The sequence below is a fragment of the Colias croceus genome, chromosome 24 (genome assembly GCF_905220415.1).
Source record: "Colias croceus chromosome 24, ilColCroc2.1".
Lineage (NCBI taxonomy): Eukaryota > Metazoa > Arthropoda > Insecta > Lepidoptera > Pieridae > Colias > Colias croceus.
The window spans coordinates 1,639,060-1,664,545 of NC_059560.1; the positions used below are offsets into that span (position 1 = coordinate 1,639,060).

General features: G+C 33.4%; 1 protein-coding gene across 1 annotated transcript in view; it reads left to right on the top strand.

Annotated features, from left to right (window-relative positions):
- Positions 1–9,589, top strand: part of LOC123702921 (homeobox protein HMX3-B-like) — a 29,000-nt gene extending 19,411 nt beyond the window's left edge. The window contains exons 3-4 of the mRNA XM_045650772.1: positions 3,121–3,224; positions 8,050–9,589. Of these exons, the coding sequence (XP_045506728.1) occupies positions 3,121–3,224; positions 8,050–8,693 (748 nt within the window). The 3' untranslated portion in view covers positions 8,694–9,589. The remainder of the gene's footprint in view (positions 1–3,120; positions 3,225–8,049) is intronic.
- Positions 9,590–25,486: the final 15,897 nt, after the last annotated feature.

Consider the following 25,486-nt stretch of genomic DNA (forward strand, 5'->3'; position numbering starts at 1 on the left):
AACAGTATACCTACTACAATGCAGAAATCCTTCGATTCTACGAACAGATAATATAAAAAGGGTAGAATACTGTTTCCGCTACATTTCTTTTATAATATTTACGTGTTCATTCCCTTTATTACTCCGTTTTAATTACTCACAGGCAATCGAACAGAAATGTGTTTCTCATAACAACACAATCATTTGTGTTTCCATCGAGAGCTGAATTATTGACGATAAAGCATCCAATCGGTATTGTCGAAGATATCGATAAACTGGTAGTTAGTATTAGTGATGGGCGATCTTATCGATGTTTTCGAGTTTTATCAGAATTTATCTTTGAGATTGATTCTACTTTCGTTAGAGATTAAAATTGGAAAATTGTGCAGGTCGGTATTTATTTTATAGAGCTGTAGTGATATCATTTTAATAGCAAGATACGGTGAAAATTTAAAGAAAATATAAGCAAGTTTTTATCAGAAACAATTGAATAAAATTCTTCGATAAAACGTACAAGAATAAAAAATTAAAATAAAAAAAATTGAAATTAAAAAAGTTAAACACTGCTTAATTAAAAATATTAATTTTATTAAATTATTGGAAAAAGAAACAACTTTATAACACACGACTACGCTCTTGATAATAAGTCGTAGCTTCATATAAGAATGGCTACGTGCTACGGCGTAGACCGCGTAGCAACGTAGCCGTGCTACGACCGTAAAGTGAATGTAGCAAGTTATGCCTTTAATTTTTTACCTTTTAAATAATTGTTTCTTTGTTTTTTTTAATGGTACTGTTGTGCCTTTTTGTTATGAATAGTGGTGTTTATCTTCGTGGAAAATGATAAGCGTTTAATAGTGAAAAATATACTGGCTTAATGTTTATTTTGCGTAGTATTAAAGTCAGTTTTATATAATATGATGATATAGGTACTTTATTCGTTAAAGTATTAGACATTAAATTAATAAGTATCTTCCCGCCCGTGATTTTGGTCGTGTATCTGACTTATTATCATGCAATAGTCGATGCCCATTTGACATCAATATTATTTGCTAAAAATTGAGATCTCCAGGGATTCATTTTATAATTATTAAATGCATATAAAATATATCAAACAGATTAGACAATTAGAAATTATGAATATATTTCTAATTGTCTAATCAGCTTGAGCAATGAGTTACTCATAAATCTTTTTTTATTAATAACCCAAATTCACCTATCGATCACACATCGATAACCGCTTCCATCACTAGCCAGCAGTCCCGTGAGCTCGCCTCCAATCCTCTTTGTTTCTATCGATATTTCCACGATATCTGATCGACTAGCTACGACTAGTAAGCGAGAAAGCTTGTTCGTGTCACAACCGAGAACATTCGCTTTGAAAAAAAGAAAAAAGTAAAAGAAAATGGCTACATTTTATTCCCGGAGTGATTTATTACTTTTCTACCACTTGTTCCATTTTCGAATTTGTTAGGCTGGCAACACTGATGCCTTTTGCGAACAAATGTTGGAACTGCTTTGAAATGTGTTTTATTTTGGTATAGTTGACGATTGAATGGGTTAATCTATTGTAGTTTTATACACTGAACATGCTTGCATCTTAATATGCGTTGTAGTTTTTGTATAATTGGTATTTATGGAACTACATATTTGTATACAGACATATTTTAAATATCATAAAAGTGGAAAATTATTGTATATCCTTTAGAGTTTAGACATTCATATTTGACGATGATTTATGAAAACCAGTTATTTTAAAATTAAACTACCTAACAAAATTATCAATCTGGGCAGGCAAAATAAGTGTACAGATAGATAGTAGTTTATAAGTACTTACCCTCATCAATTAATTGCAGGAATTTCCTACCGTTACAATGTACCAAAATTTCACGTCGCCAGCTTAATATTTAATTGTATCTGTGTGGCAATTGACCCTCTCTCATTATCAGTTGATTGGTTAGCTTTATTGTTCTCAAAACACTAGCATCACTTGATAGCTGTTAGGGTTTCATTGTATTGCATTGTAATTTAATTTTCTGTTAATAGATCGTCATAATGTATGATTGTTAGTTATACAACCTAAATAGTCATTTGTCCCTGGTCTGTCCATGGTCCAGACTGACTAAGATTAATCTATATATGTATAATATGTATACTATATGTACTAATATTATAAAGCTGAAGAGTTTGTTTGTTTCTTTGAACGCGCTAATCTCGGTAACAACTGGTCCGATTTGAAAAATTCTTTCAGTGTTAGATAGCCCATTTATCGAGGAAGGTTATAGGCTATATATCATCACGCTAAAACCAACATGAGTGGATCCACGGGGTTGAAACCGCGCGGACCAGCTAGTAAAAAATATAGACGACGTGCCTGGGTAGTATAATAAAAAAGTGGTCAAGAGTATGGTAGGTACCTACTCTCTGGTGGAAATATTATGTATATGTATTTTTTATCGTTCGAGTACATTTTGAGATTAATTGTTACAACCAAATAATCCTGTAGTGTTTATGATACAAGTTTAAATAACGGTTTACTACATGTTTCGGTTTATCTGATGTACGTTGCTTTAAAGTTATGTCATCACTCATCACGGAGATTGGCCGTCGGAACGTGAGATGCTCATCATTCATGAAAGAAAAAAAAATGAATTTTTTTTTTTCACTTTATGAAAGAACTAGGTTACCGCCCGCATCTTCGCCCGCTTTGTCTAAAATCTAATAAATTATATACTAAAACCTTCCTTTTGAAACACTCTATATATTAAAAAAGCAGCATTAAAATCCACTGCGTAGTTTTAAAGATTTAAGCATACAAAGGGACATAGGGACAGAGAAAGCGACTTTATTTTAGTAGTGTAGTGATGATGGGAAATTTAATAAAATTAATGTTTTGCTTATTACATTATGACTAGGTAGAGTAATTCAAATTAATTTTTCATAAGTTGAACCAAACAAGAATTGAAATTAAATACTATTGGAGATTAGAGTTGAAAAATATAACAATGAATTGATTCCCATAGAAAATGTTTTCGAAATAATTTAATCAACCGAAATAAGCATATTTTACACGCACATTTATTGTTTTTATACGTAGAGATTTCGAAGATATATTAATCAAAAGATCAATATTTGTTACAGATTGGGCTTAATATCACAGTGGAGCGCGCTTGCCGGTCGGTACGGAGGCCTCGTGCCTGCGCCATGGTACTGGCAGAGACCTCATGAACGAACTCCACCTAGAGGTAAATATTGGAACTTTATGCTCAATCTATTTAAATAAAAATTTAATTAATATAAAAGAAAGTAACTGACTGTCCGTTTAGCTGTTTCTTATTCACGCGTAACAGAGGCTCTATAGAATCGATTGGGGTGGAATTTGGCATATAGAGACAGTTTTTGACCTGTAAAGAAAAAACATACATAAGTTTATTGTTTGCGTTTTCCTTCTTACTTTCTCGACGGAATGGAGCAATCGTATAATATTATTATGATTATTGTGTCTGGAGATGGATAGGTTATAGGCTATTTTTACCTTAGTAAAACATCTCTTTTCCATGAATATTCTTGAACTATGCGTGTGGAAACATTCGAAGCTAGTCTAGCAGTCAATATCGACACAGTAGTTAATGTTACCCTTTTTTACAAACCGCTACAAAAATCCTTTATGAGTGCCCACGGGCGGTGGTCATTACGTGACCCACTGACTCGAACGTCCATTAATTAATATTTGTACTTACCTATACATAAAAAGTTTCTATAAAATTAATGTATCGACTAAACTGCAAAAATTCACTCCTAGTATCCCAGGCGTCACTTCAGAATCGGGGTAGGTACCTAGTCTACGATAGTCTATTGATAATATTTAAATAACAATCATACCTATACCAAAGTAGTATTTTTGTTAATATTACTACATAGTAACATTACTACATAGTAATATTAACAAAAATATAATACTTACATGAAAAATGTAAGAATATCTGTGAACTTATTTAAAAGACCATAGAAGATTTATAATGAAGCTATGCTATAAATGCTATAATACATTCGTTGAGAAGATATTTTTGAATCAAACTCGCTTTAACATCCTACTAATATTAAACATTTGAATGTTTGTGAGCATGTGTGTCTGTGTGTTTGTTACTCTTTCACGCAAATACTACTTAACCGATTACAATGAAATTTAGCACATATATAGAGGGTATATATGTGCTAAATTTCATTATAGCTTGGATTACCACACAGGATAGGTTTTATCCGGGAAATTCCACGAGAACGGGAACTATGCAAGTTTTTCTTTGAAAACGCGGGCGATCCGCGGGCGGATATATAGTACCTACTTACAATATTTATTAGAACCATCATATAACTCTTTCTTAAGCAAAATATATACTGAAAATATTTTCCATAATTTACATAAAGCCAGGCTTAACACAAATTCGCAAATTTCCAGAACTCCATAGCCGCTACATTGTATCATTCGTATTAAGGTCATAAACTAAAATACACTAAAAAGTATTAAGTAGTTATGTAACGTAGGATTATGGCAACACTACGATAGTGAATGTCATAGTGACACGGATTAGCATTTGTACGGCCTCGGCCAATCGATGGTTGTGATTTTATAACGCGCTTTCTAGTTTTGGTAGGTAATAGAAGTTAAATATAAATAAATACCTAGGTCGCATTTGAATTGGAATCTTTGAAGGAATTGAACATTTTCGATCGCTATTTTGAATAACGTACCTGAAAAAAGGGTTAAAGTAGTATTTTATGTGTGTAATATTACTTATTTTATTTATTTAAAGTTTGTGAAGATGTGTGTGTGTGTGTGTTTGTTACTATTTCACGCAAATACTACTGAACCGATTGTAATGAAATTTAGCATATATATAGAGGGTATTTTGGATTAAAACATAGGATTTTATCTCGGAAATCCCACGGAAACGGGAACTATGCGGGTTTTCCTTTGAAAACGCGGGCGAAGCCGGGGGCGGAAATCTAGTATGTAATATTTACCTTCTTTTCCGTAATAATATGTTCTTCCATAACGCAAAATGAAAATTAGAGAAATTATTGCTTTTTACAGCTATGCTAAAATTGCTAATGTTGCCAGTAACTCTTCCACACAGGACTGAAAGGGATACATATTTCTATTTAAAAATCTTTTTGATTATCTGTCTGGAAAATACAAGTAGCAAAAAATACCACAAAAACCTTTGTGTCGTGTACATAAAGTGAACGTCATGATTACATAATTCCTCTTCACCTTTACAAGTATGTATTAAAACAATGGCCCAATCGTAAGCTGCAAAACTGAGGCGCCATGTCATTTCACGAAATGTTACAATTGCAAAAAGTTTGCAAAATAATTTCCGACATACATAAGACAGATCTTTTGTTTCAAGTACAAAACGTAACTTCTCACATTTTGCTGCGCTATATTTATGGTAAACAAGCAATCGTCATCCCGTCTGCTCTCTCAACCCCGCTCATTTCGCTTTAATTTTCCAAAACCCATCTCCGGGGAAAACAAAGCGAACGCCATTTCACGCGGCCCAAACCGACCGAACAATGCTTTTCTGCCGTCCTACAACATTTATACGTATAGCGACGCTGAACTGTCAAACGTATACCCGTCCCGCTCGCACGCGCGCCAGTCCCATTAATCGCCATTCGCGCCAAAAGCAATGTGGCATTTGGTGATGTCGCGGTTGTTTTAATTTTCGAATGTGGTTTGTTCGGATAGCTGTCACTGCATTTGTTGGCCTTTTATTTTTTTTCTGATCGAACTTTATTGTTATGGCAACTGAACTGTCTGCTTGGTCAATCTTTTTTCATCAACTCTGTAACATAAAACTCTTACCTCATAGCTGAGCTTTCATTTTAATTATAATTGACGCTTACATTTTTATTAATATACGCCAATAAACACAATTAGCAACAAACGGTTTAGTGTTAACACTTCTTCCGCTCAATTAATCTCATTATTTCTTGCGAGTTAAAATACTCAATTAAATAATATTCTCAACGCATAATAAACTCATAAACTGCTTAACTAGTAAGCGTTTGTGTAAACAGCAAGCCAACGGTAACAAAGGATTACCTGGTGTGGCTTCTAAAATCAATGCGAATCAGTGCTAGCGGTGACTATTTAGCGAGACCCCCCTAGCCTTGCATTGACGCATTAGCGAAGTGTCAAGTTATATTGGACGGTGTCTTAAAAGTTGTGCAAATCGTAGAAGCGATTTTCGACTTAGTTAATAAGGTTTAAAGTGCTTTGTTGTCTGTCAAGCGCGGATGCGTCCCAGTTCGATTGTAGTGATTCAACCGCGTTGATGACATTCGGCTTCGCGCCTTCGTGTCGTGTTCGAATTTTGAAATTCAATATCTGAATAAATCAGAACATTGTCACTTCGTCATGGCGTAAATTTAACTCCATGGTTATATTTTGTCGAATATAGCCTTAATATTTTAACTCAATATATTAACGGTTATTTATTGAAGTAGGGGTAATATTGTATTGATTTAGATTTCCGCGAACGGCCTTGCTAGTCGCACATAGTTCTCGTTCTCGTGGAATTTCCGGGATAAAGTCTATCCTATATCTTTTTTAGTTGTCAAACTAAAATTTGTACCAAATTCCATCCACTTTAGTTCAGTGATTTAGGCGTGAAAAACAGACCGATAGACAGGCAAACAGACTGCTACTGCTGCTGCTACTTTCGAGTTTATAATATTAGTACCTACTTATGGATAACCTATTTTTTAAGGTTCTTTATAAGAGTTATTTTACAGTTTAAGAGCTTTAAATATAGGTGTGTTACTTCATTCCAACTCCCATAACGACTTCTTTTAAAGTAATTGAATAGTGGGATGGACTTAATGAAACAGTTTTCTGCTTCATGATCGTTTTTCAGTTTAGTGTTTCAAATGGATTTAAAGCTATAAAATTAAAGGATTTATTAGATCAATTAGATCCTAATATCCAAATGATAATTATTATCAGGTTAACATCAAATTGTCAATTATTGCAGTACCTTGACACTGCACAGATTACAACATAGTTCTGGGTAAGCTACGCAACTTCTTAAGGGGGGTTAGGCGGTCAGCGAAAATTCAGCTATTGAATGGAAATATTTAGTACTTTCAGTCAAACAGTCATCCCATCACACATACGTTCTGTAATACATATTAGAAATTTCAGTGCGAAAAAACTTCAATATTTTCAATTATAGCTCATAGAAAACAGTCCATTTTGGCGCTTTCACCTACTAAGGGGCTAAGGGCCCTTAACTAAACTGAACTAATTTAGTACCAAGTAACTTTTTATTACTAAAAAATTGATCCGATTAAACGGTATGATTACGACATGAACCAAATTCCTTGTCAAAACCAATAAAAAAAAGCATTCCTACTCAAACTGAAAACGAAAAAATGCATTATCAGATATCCCTAATCGCTTTCGAATCGACAGACACGATCCAATTTCCTAACCTCAAAACTAACACGACACATGAAAGCTGCGAAATTGCCTAATTACAGACGCGGAATCCTTCAATTAGATTTATTTCGTATTAAACCAATCGTAATTGGATACGAATCGTGTCCGTTTGTTTAGAAACCTTTTAACGTAATCCAGTAATAGTTCCACTAAATGAACATTAATTGGAGACGATTTCTCGGATTTGCCAAGGTTTATTATTAAGCTGATTAGTATCTGTTTGTTTTAGCTTATCATACGTTTTTGCTGCACGTGCGGTGTTAGTAGACTTCATAGAGGAATTTAATAGAGCTGATGCAGCTAATGACGATAATCAAATAAATAAAACGCTGTTTATTTTTGCCAATAAATTTATTTAAAGGAACTCAACGTGTTATCCATATGAAATTCCAATAATCTTTCTTAAATCTTTCACAAAAGCTAGTGTGAACACGTCGTCCTATGCATTATGAAACTCTACACCAATGACGTCATCTTAACACCATAACCCTGACATATTTCTTTTACTCATCAAACCATTACTTTCAAACATTTATTTTACTCATCAAATCATTTTGTTCCAGAAGATTCCACGACCAACGAGGACGGTTCAGCGGGAGGCTCCCCGCGCCCCCGCAGCCCACCACGTGCCCCCTCACCCCCCTCCCCTTCGCGCTCATCCCCCCGCTCCCCGCGCCTGCACCCCGCGCTCTACCCGCAACAACAAGACCCACAAGACTCCGACCCAGACATCGACGAAAGCGACGATTTCGATAAAGACGAAAAACGCGACCCCAACGCGAATCTCGGGAAACGGAAGAAGAAAACGAGAACCGTATTCTCTAGGTCCCAAGTCTTCCAGCTGGAGTCCACGTTTGACATGAAGAGATACTTAAGCAGCTCGGAGCGTGCTGGCCTCGCGGCTAGCTTGCATCTCACTGAAACACAGGTTAAGATATGGTTCCAGAATCGAAGGAACAAATGGAAGAGGCAGCTGGCTGCTGAACTAGAAGCAGCAAATATGGCTCACGCAGCTCAGAGACTAGTCCGTGTGCCGATTCTGTACCACGAGTCGCGGCCCACGACGATGCCGCATACGCCCTTGCCGCTACATCCTCAGTTCTCGAGCGACTCCGGCGTATACTTCCCCCCGCAAGCGCCGCAGCAGCTGCAGCCGCTGCCCGCGTCGCCGGTCACGTCGCGAGCACCGCTGTCCAGTCTAGTGTAGTGTCCGCTTGAAGCCGCTCGCGGGGGCGACGCGGCGGCCAGACACTTCTAGAACGGCCTAGTCGTACGTGTTGTGAGTGTTAACGGACTTTAGTCTCTATGTAGTAAGATGTAACGTACAAATTCGTTGTCATTGCACATTGTATATTATGTAAATAGCAATTTTTAATCCTCATAAGCGCTAGCCAATTGTAAATAATTAGACGCAATTTGAAATGACTGTGCTTTTCGTGTAAGATAATATATTTAAGCTTAAATTTATAACTTATTTCTAATATTTAACTGTTACGCTTTGCCAAATATTTAGTGAATAATTGATTTTATGTTGTTTTGAAACTTGGCTTTCGATACACTTAAAAGTATAAACCATATTTTTTGTACTGGCAAGTATCAGAAAGATGTCAAAAATTATGACGTCACGATTATGTCAAATATTTCATATTGTGTCAATTTATTCCGTATGGCCTTTTTGTGATTTACTCCTATATTGAAATAAATCTGATTTGTAAAGACACAAATAATAACATGTTCTTTTGCCAACCAACTGCATAAAAAAATGGTCTATACATTTAACTCGAAATCCATTGTATCGTGGTCATCTAACGTTTGTAAAATTGTAATATCATGTCAATATTTCAAACGTCTAGCGTTAAAAAAATAGAGACGAATAAAACTATTTAAAAAAAGAATTGTCTCCAAACCGTTGACGGTTACATTTTCCACGCTAGCAACCCAAGGACTAGAATAAATTTGTATAGTGTTGCCATATTGTATTTGTAATTGCTAGTTTAAGAGCTATTCTAAATATCAAAGTTATTTATTGATAGTAGATGACTATCTTCGTGAATTACATTGTACTGTTGTAATTACGATAAGACAGTGAATTAAATATAATATAACTAATGTGGCATTTTTATTTAAAGCAATCTTTGAGTACTTATCCTTCATTTTTGTCCTATTCTTTGTATATTTAAGCAGAATGCAGTACATACAGAATGAATAATTGAAAAATGAATCAAAATATTATACATATATAACAATTATACAATACGATTTTTAAGACTGTTGATTAGTTTAATTTTTCTTACTGAGGGTATAATGATAATAGTTTATTGGGGTAGAAGTGATATAACACCTATACAGACGAGTAAACAAACAGATCGATTGCCTTATCTTTAAACAATTTGTATAGATGTTGACTTAGAGCTAGTGCGCAAGAGCAACTTTTGTCTCCGCAACTATTTTGTCTCTCCCATCACCTCTATGGGCTAGTAAGAAAGTGCGCGCACGTAGCGACGCAACTCCCCATAGAGTTGATGGGAGAGACAAAATAGTTGCGGAGACAAAAGTTGCTCTTGCGCGCTAGCTTTTAAAATTTGCAATAGATTTTACATCGAACATAAGAGCTAGCGCGCAAGAGCAACTTTTGTCTCCGCAACTATTTTGTCTCTCCCATCAACTCTATAGGAAGTTGCGTCGCTACGTGCGCGCACTTTCTTACTAGCCCGTAGAGTTGATGGGAGAGACAAAATAGTTGCGGAGACAAAAGTTGCTCTTGCGAGCTAGCTCTCAGCAATCAAATGTTCAAATTCCCACGAAAAACAACTTTCCACTTTCAACAGTCTGTTGGATTTATACCACGTATAAGAGCAATCGACCGCCTCCTTGGTACAGTGGTTGACGCGTGAGCGTAGCACCGATGGGTCCTGGGTTCGATTACTGGTGGAGACGAAGAAAAAATAATGTCTGGGTCTGCCAGGAGACAGAAGGCTGATCACCTACTTGTCCTTAAAGAAAATCGATCAGTGAAACCGATGTATGTAATGATTCTGCCCCTTACCCCGCTAGGGGACATAGGACTTCACTTGTTAGAGCAATCCAATAAACAATAATATGTTCTCCAACTCCCACGAAAAAAAATATTCCATTTTTAAATTCGCGTGCACAAGGGTGTTAAGTATCAGCACACGTTACACTAAACCAGCGCTTCCGGTACCGACGACCGCACTTCCGGTGGGGCTCAACAAGTTGATGTTAACGAGCTTTTGATGGTCTTGATATGGTTAAGTAGAAGAAATAATTTGGAATGTAGGACAATCTTAAGTTATGTAGGTTCACTATAAAAAGTAATAAAAAAGTTAGGACAATAATATTCAGTCAGACGGTAGACAATATGCATAGGTTTAGGTACTAGGTATAAGAAATAATTCAAAAGTGTAGGATAATATTTAATCTGGATGTATAGGCTCACTTTAAGAAACAAATCAAAGGTCGATATTCAACATGGATAGATCTAATATATATTATAAAGGCGAAAGTTTGTAAGGATGTATGGACTATGGATGTATGGATGTATGGATGTTTGTTACTCTTTCACGTAAAAACTACTGAACCGATTACAATGAAATTTAGCACACATATAGAGGGTAACTTGGATTAACACATAGGATAGTTTTTATCCCGGAAATCCCACGGGAACGGGAACTATGCGGGATTTTCTTTGAAAACGCTGGCGAAGCCGCAGGCGGAAAGCTAGTACACTATAACTTATTAACTCAGGCCCCGGAACCACAGACACAATAGAAAATCTATTGTGTCGTGGACCGATCGGGTCGCTTGGGGCTCGATGGGTTATGAGAAATTAAAAAAAATGTAGGACAATATTTAATCTCCTGTCTAGATTCCTAGAACCTAGTCTAGATTCTAGATATCTAACATAAAATTAATAATGTGTAGGAAAGCTATATTGATTTTGAATTTCATGAAATGTAACGTAAGTACCTAACTAGACACAATATGATGATATTGTATGACAAATGTAGAGTTTTGTAGTGTTCGTTTTTTAAAATAAACACTAAATTTAGACATTTACTGTAGCTTAACATGTACTGAATAGGTGCTTCTTACTTTATAAATCTAAAACTCAAGTACAGCTCCATCAAGAGGTATAAATTACAAATTCAGGTAATTTAAATAAATAAATAATAAAATAAAAAACACTTTATTGTACAATGCACATATATAAAAATACAACAATAAACAAAATGAATCTTCACCGTACAAATTGGCGGCCTTATCGCTTTAAAGCGATTTCTTCCAGGCAACCTTGGGATATACGAAAATGAAAAGATTGAAAAAGGTAGATAGTGCATATACAAGGAGTGAATACAAATAAATATAATAGATATAAGTAAGGTATAAAATTACATATAACATAAGAAAGAAAGAAATCGTGCAGAAGAGGATATAAAAAATTTCAAGTAGAGAAATAGGTAAAACAGAACAGATACAGAATGACTATGAGGACAAATAATATTTTTAATTGCAGCTTTAAAACTATTCAAAGTTTGCGCTTGCTTTATTGCGGTTGGTAGGGAGTTCCACAATCTTACGGCTTGCACGGTAAAAGATTAATCATAAAATTTGGAGAAGTGAGCAGGCATACAAAGCGTAAGATTGTTAGAGGAGCGCAAATTACGTTCATGAGACGAATTTAGTAGAGTAAAATCTAGATAAGTAAGTGAAAAGTGATAACACGGTAACTAGATCATGAATAAATCACTAGAAGTAAAATCTGGATAAAGAGCGTAGATCCAAGTAGATCATAATATCCCTTTTAACATCAGTTTTTATCTAAATCACTAGCTGAGCTCCGCGGTTTCACCCGCGTGGCTCCGCTTCTGTTGGTCTTAGCGTGATGATATATTATAGCCTATAGCCTTCCTCGAATAATGGGCTCTCTAACACTGAAAGAATTTTTCAAATCGGATCAGTAGTTCCCGAAATTAGCGCGTTCAAACAAACAAACTCTTCAGCTTTATAATATTAGTATAGATTGATAATGACTCTACGACTACACAACTTGATCGTAGCTCACTAGAAATAAAAACTGTCAACTTCAAGCAAATAAAGATATTTAATATTATTATCATAACAACAAAATATATTCATAATACTCACGCAATACAACTTTAGTCTAGGAACCAACACTAATGTATTAATCTAATTGAATAATTGTAAATACAAACATGACACATAACTTGCGCCATAAACGCCAATCCTACAAAAATCGCCCCACTCACCATATCTATTTAATTAAGCGATTCTCGATATTAATTCGATTATTACTCCTCATAAAATGCTACAAAACAGACTTCCAGCAAACGATACAACGTCACGGAAGGCGACAGTAAAGCAATTTCGTTTTTATCGCACCGTAATACAGATTACATTGTCGTATCATGACCGTTCCCTAATTACCGGCCATACACGCCATTCAAACGTTAACGTCCAAATGGAACGTAACGTTCGAAAAATAAAATTCAAATTGTAAACTTACCATTCGCCACTATTCGCTCATTAATTAATACCATTAGTAGAAATGGAAATCCAGCCGTATGTTTACACGCGGAACGTCGAATTCAATTTGAATAATTCGATATCGGGGTTAGATCGAATGAGTTTCGGAATCTTAATTTAATTAAATTTGGAACGTTTTTGAATTTGGAATGTTATCGCGGCATCGCGCGTGCCTCCAAGTGTTGCCACGCGCTCGCCGCACGGTTGTTGCTTGTGGCGCGTTATCAACTGTCACTTCATTATCCGAATTGAATTTGGAACGTTTTTGGTTTTTTTCTTTTTTGCATCGAGTGAGGTCTTCATTAATAATTTCTAATGTGTTGATAAAGTTGTAGATACGATATTATACGCTAGAATTTAATGTATTCAAGATATCTTCATGAAATATGTATTTGGCTCTATCTGTGGTAATTTATACAGGATTTTCCCTTGTTTCTTGCATATTATTTTGTGCTGGATTATAGATCAGAACATAGTAGGTATACATATTATGTTTAAACTTGCATAATCTTATCATGAATGATGTTTAGTGTTTGAGAGAAGATAGAGCTTTTTCATTTACATAAGTGACATTCTACTGTTAGATAGGTACGATTAAAAACAAGTGCTTCTAGGTACTAAAAGTAACGTCAAATACGAGTAGGTATCTATGAAACTTATAATTATTACAATTAAAGAAAAGTATAACTATTACTCATAAAACAAAACGAATGAAACCAAATAGTATTCCATCGAACAAACTGGACGTACATTCAGTACTTCTGAAAAATAATTTTTTGAAACAAAATGTATGTTATCGATAAAATAAATTGCGTGTTAATTACTCGATAAGTTGAAACGTATAATCTGTTGTCCATTTGACAGATAACAACAAAATTACAGCTAATGGCGGGCTCGGTGTCCGCCATGTTTGTTTTTTAAACCTGTCATTATTCAAATTTCGAACGGCAGATGCGTTCAGATGCGTTAATCGATTTCAGAACTAATTTTTATTTTACTGCTTGTTATTCATTATCAGGCTATTATGACCCCTAGTATCATAAAAATAAGGACGCATTCTAAACAACGACCGTAATGTTTAATTTTGTCTAATGTTTTAAATAACATACTTAGATAATTCGTTCTATAAAAATTGCTACTGAAATTTGAAGTGTATTCCCGTATTTATAAGATATGTTTTTGCAAAGCTGTGTTTAGGCGGCCGCCCAGAAATTTGTAAAAACGATAAAATTATTTTGACACGCGCTTCTTGACCCGAAACAAAGCAGTTAATGATCTGTTTAATTATAATCGTGCGTCTAACAATTAAAATTATGGTTAATGGCTCGTGAATGAAAAAGATCCTAGGTATGTGGTCTTGGAGGTAAATTAATTGAAATTAAATAGTGTTGGCTTTTTACTTGTATATCTTAGTTATAGGTTTTGGAGATAAATAATTAAGTGCTTATTAAGTGTTAATTCGCGATAAAAGCATTGACGAGACAAGTGATAACTGCGTTAAAAACAACCGACTTCAAACTTGCACTTGCAAAATTTACAAATACCTACAGACAAAAATGCTCATAAAATAAAAACTACTGGGCCTATCCGAATAAAATTTTTATGGGACCAATTCGACACCATCCCGCATCGAACAAAAAAATAATCACGTAAATCGGTTCAGAGTAATCGGTGTACATACATAAAAAAAAATATATATACCGGCCGAATTGATAACCTCCTCCTTTTTTTTGAAGTCGGTTAAAACTGTAGCTCTACAATCTATAAACTTGATGTGCGTGTGTATAATGGTAAACACACCACCGCGACCGCGACCGTGTAGCCTGTACAACAAGTAATGAAATATGATTGAATCAACATCCTATTTCGTATGGTATAGTTACTATATGGTATGTCTAAATGGAGCTTTGAAAACTACACACTACACAGATGAAAGAAAATTATAAATTATTGAAGTGAATTTTCTTTAGGCGTGTTGAGAGTAAAATTTCAAGATCGCGTCATGGCAATACTTTGAATCTTGCCAAAGAAGTTTCACTTCTGACACGTGTGCCACACACGCACTTTTTTAGAATCTAAAATGTAAGTTTAACCGTTTGTTAATAATATAGGAAGAATACAGTCCGGTATCCTGTTTAGCCCGCTAATTTGCTGATAAGGGAATGCGAAATTTTGGCCCGAATTTTAATCAACTTGAATAAATTTATGTTTATAACACACGCAATGTTAGAGATACACATACATATTCATTTAAAATTTTTACTAGTTGTTGCACGCGTGTTTACGTGAGGTAGGTACCTACGTGAAATGTGGAATTAGAAATTATCTATGACGTTTTTAATGTTTATAATTTTTTTGATATGAAATAATTTCTAAACTATTGAATAGGTACAACAAGTAACAACAAAAAAGGAAGAAAAGAAACTAGGAAGTACAATTGAGAAACATTAGGAGAGAATAATCACAGATCACGAAGATTCTAACCACAGGCACGGCAAAGAGCGTGAGAGCCTAGCACACGTGTCAGAAGTGAAACTTCTTTGGCAAGATTCAAAGATACAGTAATCGTCGCCTTTCTCCATGACGTGATGGCATTACCATGACGAAACCTTTAAATTTTAGCCTCAACGCGCCTAAATAAGTTTCACTTCAAAAATTCCTTACATAAAACATTTTTTTTTCTTGTAAAAATAAATTTTAATTGAACAAAATATTTTCACAATCTACGTATTAAATTATAACAAGTTTACGATCCATTGTCTACACAATATGTACATAGCTTACAATTTAATTAATCGTCACAATACACGCTTAAAAAACTTTAAATTTATCTTCAATTAAAATTATCAGACCAACAAATACAAGCAATTACGTAATAAATTACTTCCCTTTATCCGATACGACGCGATAAAGTATCGTCACGTATCGTGCGCTTGTCGTAAGGACATTCTTTTGAATAAATAATTAGGCTTTATATTTTGGTAATTAAAACCAATTTCTAAAAGAGCCGTCGCGTAATATATCTGATTATAAAAATACTTTTGAACTTGTACCAATCAATATTTAATTGGCATGTTAAAAAAATGTGTGCGTGTACTAGTTAGTGTAAGAAGTGAAACTTCATTATGACCTTATTTTTCAAAAAATAATTTACTATATGCAACTTTACAGAAATACGTCGAATCACGCGTGATAGGGATAAGAAAAAGATGGCTCGTAACTCGTAAGGGAAAAATGTCACGCGTAACGAAAAATGTTTCACTAAATTTTTTTCCAACCCCCGATAAAGAAGTTTCACTTCAATATTAATTAATATAATATTTAAATACTTTTTAATTTTTTTTACAATAACCTGTTTACAAAACTTGGCATATCAAAAATATTGCTGAATATAATTTTATATGAATACTTTTTAATTCGTTTCAATCACTAGTTAAAAAAGCTGGCACTTAAAAAAACAAGTGACGGTCCGTGAACAATTACCGTATCTGTGCCATAGCTTCTTTTAAATTTCGAAGCTGTCAAACCTTAACAGTAGACAGCTTTATTTTTTATCGCAGCAACTTAGGTGTATTATACTATTGTGTGTTAATACAATTTGAAACTTGATGCTCTCAAGTGGTGACAATTCGAACACCATTTAGGCGTCACGTTTAAAAACATTCGATTCCAATTTCAAATGCTTAGCTCGAGGGTATGGCTGCACGAAAGTACGACAAAATAATATATTTATTTATTAAACAGTTTATTGTTGTTAAAAACGCAATTATTATATTTTGTAAAATTATAATGTTGTGTGCGTTGTTATTTCATAATTTCAGTTGAATGTTATAAAATAAGTACCTACTAGTTAGTATTCTTATATTTAAGTAATTAAATGTTATGTCGATTAGGATCTGAATAGGATACCAAACAAAATGCCATACTTTTAATATAATTGACAATAGCATGAATATAATGAAATTTTGTTAGCTGATCAAAAATAGAATTTTCTTTCATTGCTATTAGTTAAGCACAAATAAAATAACTAAGAAAATAACAATTTTGTCTCTCGAAACTTTCTTCCGACCGTACACAAGAGGGAGTGTCCAATGACACCTACTGATGTTTTGAAATTAGAACGCCGCATTCGCAACACGAACCTACGAATTACAATTTAAAAAAAGAAGGGCGCTATTTTTTCTTTTTTTGCTTCTGCATAACTGGCCACGTTAAGAATATAGTATTATTTCTCATGTCAATTGATACTAAACCTTATTACATGGAAATATGGTTTCATATTATGGATAATATTCATTTCTAAATTTGTCGAATTATACAAAGCCGTTTATTTTTCTCATTGTGCGTCGATTTGGGCGTTAAGTTCCTTTTTTGAAAAATGAATAGGTAAATACTATTGGGTCAAATTGCAATCTATAGAGAATGTTTTTTAAACATTTGATGAACCAATTTGTATTGTAATTCATATTAGATAAAGTACATTTTATATTGGATAATGTTTTAACGTTTAATAAGCTTAATTTAAATTTAATACATTTGTTTTGTAATGTGATAATTATTATTGAGAATACAATGTATATTTATTTGTAGAGATTTGTATACAAAGTAATAAAACTTACGCTTAGATCTGCACTTTGAAATGATAGTAGCCGGTAATTAATTGACAAACATCCAAATTTTGTCGATATAATGGCATGTAAGAAAAACTCATGAGAATGTATTGTTCAGAATTGCAGTTAAGAAAAAGCTAATGCACCTATGTTTGTATAAGATAAATAATTTCAAAACATAAAATGAGTAGTTTTTGATATAATGTAAAATAAACACTCGAATGTCCTTATTAATACGAATATTCGCAACTAACATTTGTTTGCTAAAAAGCCATTGTAAATTAAGAAATATGACGTCATTAAAATAGTAATTAATACTGCATAGATAATGGGTTTATACGGTTATCCAAATGGACAATTAAATGATAGGAATTAGGGGAAATTGTCACAAATAATGACGTTTAACAGCTGCCACCTAAAACGCTGTCAAAGCTAGGACTCCATTTTGAAATAGGTACATATTTTGTGGTATTTTAAGTTTGTATACCTATTTATCCTCATCATAGGTATAATAAGAAAAAATAATGTTTATTCTTCACCTCAGTTTATTTTTAAAGTCAAATTACTATCAATCACTTCAATTTTTTATTTATTTATACATAAATATTAAATACATATGTACATATTTATTAAAAAGTTTAATAATATAGGTATGAATGCATGCTTGCATGCTGCATGCTTTCTTCATTTTACACGGTTTTATTAACTTCATGTTCGTATGTAACTGAATCCTTTGGATTTTGACCCAATTTTTTTATACTTTAATATGCTGAAGAGTCTTCAAGACTTTTGTTTCTTGGCTTCGTCTTTTAACTAGTGACCAACCAGACACGGAGCACTTTCAGTTGTTATTCTTCCATCGTTATGTTGTGGACATCCCTAAAAATAAATACAAAGCTTTGAACTTTTTCTTTGCGAATTTAAAAGGAAGGGAACGGGACCAAATCAAGATTTCGCTTGCTGAAATATCTGCAATTTAGGACTAGTTTTCACTTTCATAACCAATATCTTTATCTATACCTACTAATATTATAGGTATAAGAAAGAAATATTTGTATGTAAGTACTAAGTATGTTTGTAATTTTTTTTAATTTTTTTATTTTATTTATTTGGTTAACCAACATTTGTTTACAATGATTCTTTGATATAATTATTATTACATAACATATAGTTCTTGCGATAAAGTAACAAACAATTAGAGGTTAACACAGCATGCGCCAATTATACAGAGCTATTTCTTAAGAGTACAATACAAAATTATTTTTACAAAGTTATTTTTATTATTAAAAGAATAATATTTTTTAATTAATAGATGATAGATGATGATGACAACAATTGAAGGTATCAATTTTTGTATATCCTTCACTATAGAACGGAGCTTAGATTATGGATTGGTCTCCGCGCGCGCGCTACGACTAGATACCGCTCCACCTAAAAACAATAGCTCCGTGAGTGCGGCAACTCAGTTCTGTAGTGTGTGTAAGGCGATTAGTAAGGACGCTAGTGTGTGTGAAGAATTGTACTGCCAGCTACATAAATTTTACCCCATAAATGGGAAATGGGCTATATTGGAAAGAAGTTTGAAAAATATTTTTATTTCATTTTGGCCTTGCCGGGAATCGAACCCATGAACATGTGACTCAAATCCACTTGCGATGCCACTATACTATCACAAAGGTTTTTTAAAAGTAAAAAAGCGGTAATAAAAAAAATAACATATATATATTATATTATGAGTCAGTTAAACAAGGTTAAACAGAAATAAATTATTGTTATTATCATTTTTTTTATAATATGCGTTAGTAGTTAATAGTATTGAAAAAAAAACATTATGAATAAAATAAGTTCAAATTAAAAGTGTGTTTTTGGGATATGCAGTACGGCAACACTAAATGGCGTCGTATTTTCGTAAACAACATTTTCAAAGTACAGGTGAAATATTGAATAATACGATTATTCCTGGTGGTACGTAATCCCAGTGTCTTTCTTATTATTTGTTGTATTTTTTTTAAACAGTTTTATGGCACAAACAGGCATTTTACTTCAGGTTTTGTCCAAAATCTTTAGAAACTATCGGTACGCCCTCTCCACACAATGCTTGTGACACGACTGGCTCGGGTACGCCGATTTCGGCGTACTTTTAGTTGCCGCATTTTTCGAGTACGCTGGCGGTATCTAGTCGTAGCGCGCGCGGAGACCAATCCTTAATCTAAGGAACGGAGCTTGTTGGGTGTATGGAAGAAGATGTCGATTTTATCACTGTATTTAAACTTTACAGGCTTTACATCATAATAACACATGAGCTATAGAAATTCACGCTATGGTTTTAACTTTAAACTATGGTACTCATTCTCATTGTTTCTTACAAAGTTATAATTATTTATAACGGTAAAAATCAGCTGATGTTCAAACACGGTTCAATGACCCCACCAAGTTTAAAAATTGAAAAATATTAGTAATTAATATTAAAGGAAACATGAGACGCGAGGAATTAATTTTGGACATGGGCCTCTGATAGCGATCACACACATTGTGGTTAGGATACGTTAACTTTGAACTTGAGACAAAAATATTCTACGCATTTTGAAACAGTTTATGGAATGATGGTTTTGATTATTATTATATGTTAAAAAGTGTATTTTATTTAAAAAACTAGTGTTTATAAAGGTCAAAAAAGAAAATAGTATTTTTCGAATGTTTTTGGTAGGTATATCATACTTCATAGCCTGTAGATTATTAAATCCAAAACACTATTTAGCTAGCTTTTTGGACTTATTCTTAATGGTAAGTATCAATTATAATTGAGTTTTGAATTTTCTAAGATACCTACTATCCTACTTCTTCAATTAAAAAATAAAATACTTACTAATAAACACTACTAAACATTTCCATTCAATTTGTGCCTGTTCTGCTTTTTGTTTAAATTTTATATGATTTTATAGTTGCTTCTCTGTGTCATTTTGTTCTTGAAATATTTTTTTTCTCACTTTCAATGCCCATCTTTAAAATGTCCCAAGTCGAAACTCCCCGTGTTCCCTTATCAGCAAAAACCGCATTAATCTAACACAAATGGTCACAACAAGGCCCGTGTCTAATTGTGTTTTTATTCAAATGTCAAATTATCAAGATAATACCTTTAATTGGAAGCGCGTTCTGCGTGAATCATCAGTTAGATGTAGGTACAAATAATGTCTGTATGTTACGGTTTCAGAGGTAAAATAGAATCCCACCAAAAACATAAATGTAAAAATTGGAGCCGAGTTCAATAATTGACTTAATTTGCCAAAAAAAGAAATGAGATCTAAATGTGTGCCAAGTTCTGCAGACAGTCCAGAAATTTATTTACAAAGATGTATTAAGTTCTTAGGTTGACTGAAAACTCAATTGTTTTATTTTCCCTTAGAGAACAATGTTTATTCCAAAATATAACTTTTTTAATTTGAATAATATAATTATTTTCACAAAGCAAACAACTAATGCCCTATTGAACCCCATAATTTGATGAGGCTAGTTTGACATACTGTTTATATTTTGTGAGGTTCTAAAAACTCTTCTCTGGAGGATCTCATTTCTTTTTTTGGCAAATTAAGTCAATTATTGAACTCGGCTCCAATTTTTACATTTATGTTTTTGGTGGGATATCATTACTTTTTGTACAGAAAATTACTCTCCAAATTTGATTTACTTTATAAATATAATACTTTTTATATACGATTTTTTTTTCTTGCGGTTTCTCTGTATGGTTTGTTTAGTATTATTTTCTATATTTTCTTGTATGTTATGAATGTCAGCGCACATTGCCCCGTCATTATCTGCAATTTTTTATACTCGTTTTCTGTTTAAAAGATTACATGATTTTCTAAACATCCAGCGTGAATTTGTACACACACTATTACCAAGATGCAAAGATCGTTGTAGAAGAATCGTCGCCTTACTCCATGACGTTACGGTATTGCCATGGCCCATGACGCGATATTGAAATTTTACTCTAAACGCGCCTAAAGACGCAAATTAAATCATTTCGACCTTCGACGAAGCCTTCTTCCATTACACCATTTATGGTAATTATTTTTGCATACTTGTATTGGCTAAACATGTTTGTGCTTTATTATTATAATTGTATCACCATTGAATACCATGTTTAAAGCAAAATAAAGATTTTATTTATTTATTTATTTATTTATTTATTTACACTGAAATTAAAACTAAACTAAACACTCATAAATAAAGAATAAATAAATGTGAATATGTAAAATGATAATATATTATTTTTAACTGTATGAGCAATAAAGGCAATATTTTTATTACAATTTTCTTTTATTTTACGTTTAATAACAGTTTTGAATAAAGAAATCATGCAATCGAAGTAATCCGCCCTAGCGATACTAGCGCGAGTGAGTGTGATGTCAGAGGCGCTTCGAATCTACAGATGTTTCGTCCTAAAATATGTAAACTTCAATAATCTATATCTCAGTCATTTATTGATGGATTTCAAAATTTTTTTCGGCCACTGATTAGTTTTGATCTATTTTTTAAGACTAGTAAGGTGAATATACTATTTTCTTTTTTTTTAAACTTTTCCATTTTTCCATACAAACAAAATTTATGTCATTGAAAAAAAAATTAAATACAAATAAATTCAGTATTTTCTGATTTTTTCCTTTGTACACTCACTATTACCTAGTTGATTACAAAATTTGAACTTTCTAGGTCATCTGGAAGTGGGTTAGGTTTTGTATATGTCTATAAGTCAGTCAGTCTTAAAAATTGCGATTTTTGGATATTAATATCTACGCAACTGTTTAATCTGTAATTATGAAATTTAAGGTTCTTGTTTATCTTGAGGTCCTCTTGATATGTACCAAATTTGGTTTATATAACTTAAATAGTTTTCGAGTTATAAGGGGGTGAAAAGTGGCTCGAAATGGTTCGTGTAAATATACACACGGCTGCTGCTCGCCAGTTCTCTTCGCTTGAACTCGGCTTGACACGCTGCCGCGTGTCTAGATACCGATTGATGTAATTTGCATTGACTCTATAGTATTATACGGACTCTATATTATATATCTATAGTATTATAGTATTAGACGGAAATCTTCGTTAGTTTTAGTCTATTGACGATAAACCACGCGGAATCACCGATTAGGAAGAAATAATTTTTAGAAGAAATTTTATAGTAGAGGTATAATAGCTGTCCCGGCAAACGTTGTTCTGTCTTACTCTTATCACTTAGGGGTATGAAAAATAGATGTTGGCCGATTCTCAGATAGGTCTGAGCAGCTTAAAGCAGTGATTTGAAGAAAGAAGGATATGTGAAATTTTCTTCTCTTGAATTGTAATTTTTTATATTATTTTATATAAGATAGGTATGTATTTGATCATATCATCTTCACGGATCCACGAAGAAAATTTTTCAGATACTTTAATTTCTTACAGCTTCCTTTTAGAATTAGGTATAATTATAAAATGTAGGTATTTATTAAATCAGTGTATATGACAGGATGGCACTAAAAATTAATCAACAAATATATAAGCTTACTCTTACCTTCGACATTACCAATGAATAACCCTTATAAAAATAGACAAATTTTGAGCCAAGTCAATTCAGTTTCTGCGTAAAAAGGAACAACAAGTCTAACTTAACAGCCTTATAACATTGATCCAGCAGATGAGATAGTAATAGAAACTAAGATACACCCATAACTTCATAACCATGTTATCGATAATTAAAAAACCGATACGCAGACGTCACAAGCAAAAATTAAATTTGGATAAATCCGAAGCAAGGGGATGTAAATCCGGGCTCAAAGCCAAGCTTAATATCGTTACAGCCTTTACGAGGCCGATTTTTTGCAACCCATTTGCGAGCGCGCCACTTTTTAATTCTTTTGACGATGGCTATGAACGCGTTTGTGCTGATTTTAGTGATGTGCATGGAATGTCGATAGTTTTTGAGTTCCGAACCTAAAAAGGAAGAAACGGAATCGTTATAGGATCGCTTTTTTGTCCGTGTGTCTGTCAAGACCTTTTTATCAAACTGAAATTTCAATTGAATAAAACTGTCGGTTTTATGTATGTAAAAGTGGATAAGTAAGATTTCGATGGTTATTTTATGATAGAACGAGACACCGACCTAGTGTTTCAGATGATGGCGATCACGAACGCCTATGAACATTTGCAGATGTAAGGCTTTCGCAAATATGCACCTTTTATAGGACAAGGATAAACATAAGATAAAATCTAGGATAAGGATAAAAATAAGATAGAAGCATACATATAAACATAATCAGGGTGAATAAAAGGAAACGGTTTACCTACATAAATATAAAAACTTGTATAACGTAGAAAGATACTACTTATTATGTGAGATTGTTTGACTAATTTTCTCTATACCTTTAAATTACTAGGTAATTATACTGTAATAATTGTTAGAAATTCAAAATTAAGAAAATATTTCGCATCCTTGAACATACCTACATACATTATGCGGAGGCACGGCCTGACAGTCTTGTCGGTAGTTTTATAAATACTTGCGCTTTGAAGCCTTTCAAGACACAGTAATCATCAAATTTCATGCAGGTATTTGTAAGTCATACAGATAGCATTTTATGAAAATATATTCAAAAACATAATATGGATTTTTCTTGAAGTATCGATACAGTGAAAACTATCGACACATTTCATCACTAGCATACTCTCGCATGCAGCTCACAGAGCCATCATATTTCATTTTTATCATTTTATTCAATCCTTTGCCGAAACCATACTTTTAGAAAGCTCTTTTTAATTCGTTTTGCAATGATAACTACGGCGCTACTTTTTATCCCTCGAATATTACTTTGGTATGGCTTCGTAATTTGGAAGCACGTTGCTGTATTTGCATTTGATATTGCGGAGTTTATTAAACTATATTTTAGTTTTTAAATGAAGTTGGTAATTGAATGCGATTTCATTAATGCGAATAGAAGTTCATATCGTCAAGCCAAAGCCAATACTAATTTACTTTAAGCTTTATAAAATAAGAAAGTATTAGGATCCGCTGAATGTATGTTGCAGATGTAAAACCGAACAGATTAGCAGACACAGTAGCAATATAAGTATGAAAGAATAAGTCACTCGTACACACAACGCAATAATATAAAAAATATAATTGAAAGTTTGACCTCTAATTCATACTAATTTTAACATCATCTTTAATAGCTTAAAACACTATCAAGATATCAAGCTATAGCAAAAGCAAATTACTATACTAATTTTAACATCATCTTTAATAGCTTAAAACAGAACTACATTCAACACAGCACATTTACACTCTAACATCATTCATCACCAGAATCATCACATATACACAGTCCTTAACGAGAGCACGTCGCGTAAAACGTAAATAACAGTTATTCCGTCATTAGCGCACCGTCACGTTCCCGTGACGCATGCTTGCGTAATTGTGATTTGTTGGCTTAGGCCATTTTGAATTTGGCACTGACATTAGTGTATTCATCATTATGTTTGAAAGCCTATTGTTTTATAACATGTATCTACAATACCTACCTCCTCTTATGAGGGTTTAGGTGCTTTTTACGGCGATGTTATTTCAATACATGTAAGATAAATTCACGAGCAGTGGTGGCTCAATGGTGAGACCATCGGACTTCGAATCGATAAGTCCGGGGTTCGAGACCAGACGGAGCGCGCAGGAAATAAATTGATTTTTCAATTTATCTGTGCATGTTGTAACATCACCATTGCTCGAACGGTGAAGGAAAACATCGTGAGGAAACCGACATGTCGAAGAATTAAAAAGTTCGACGACATGTCATCCGCCAAC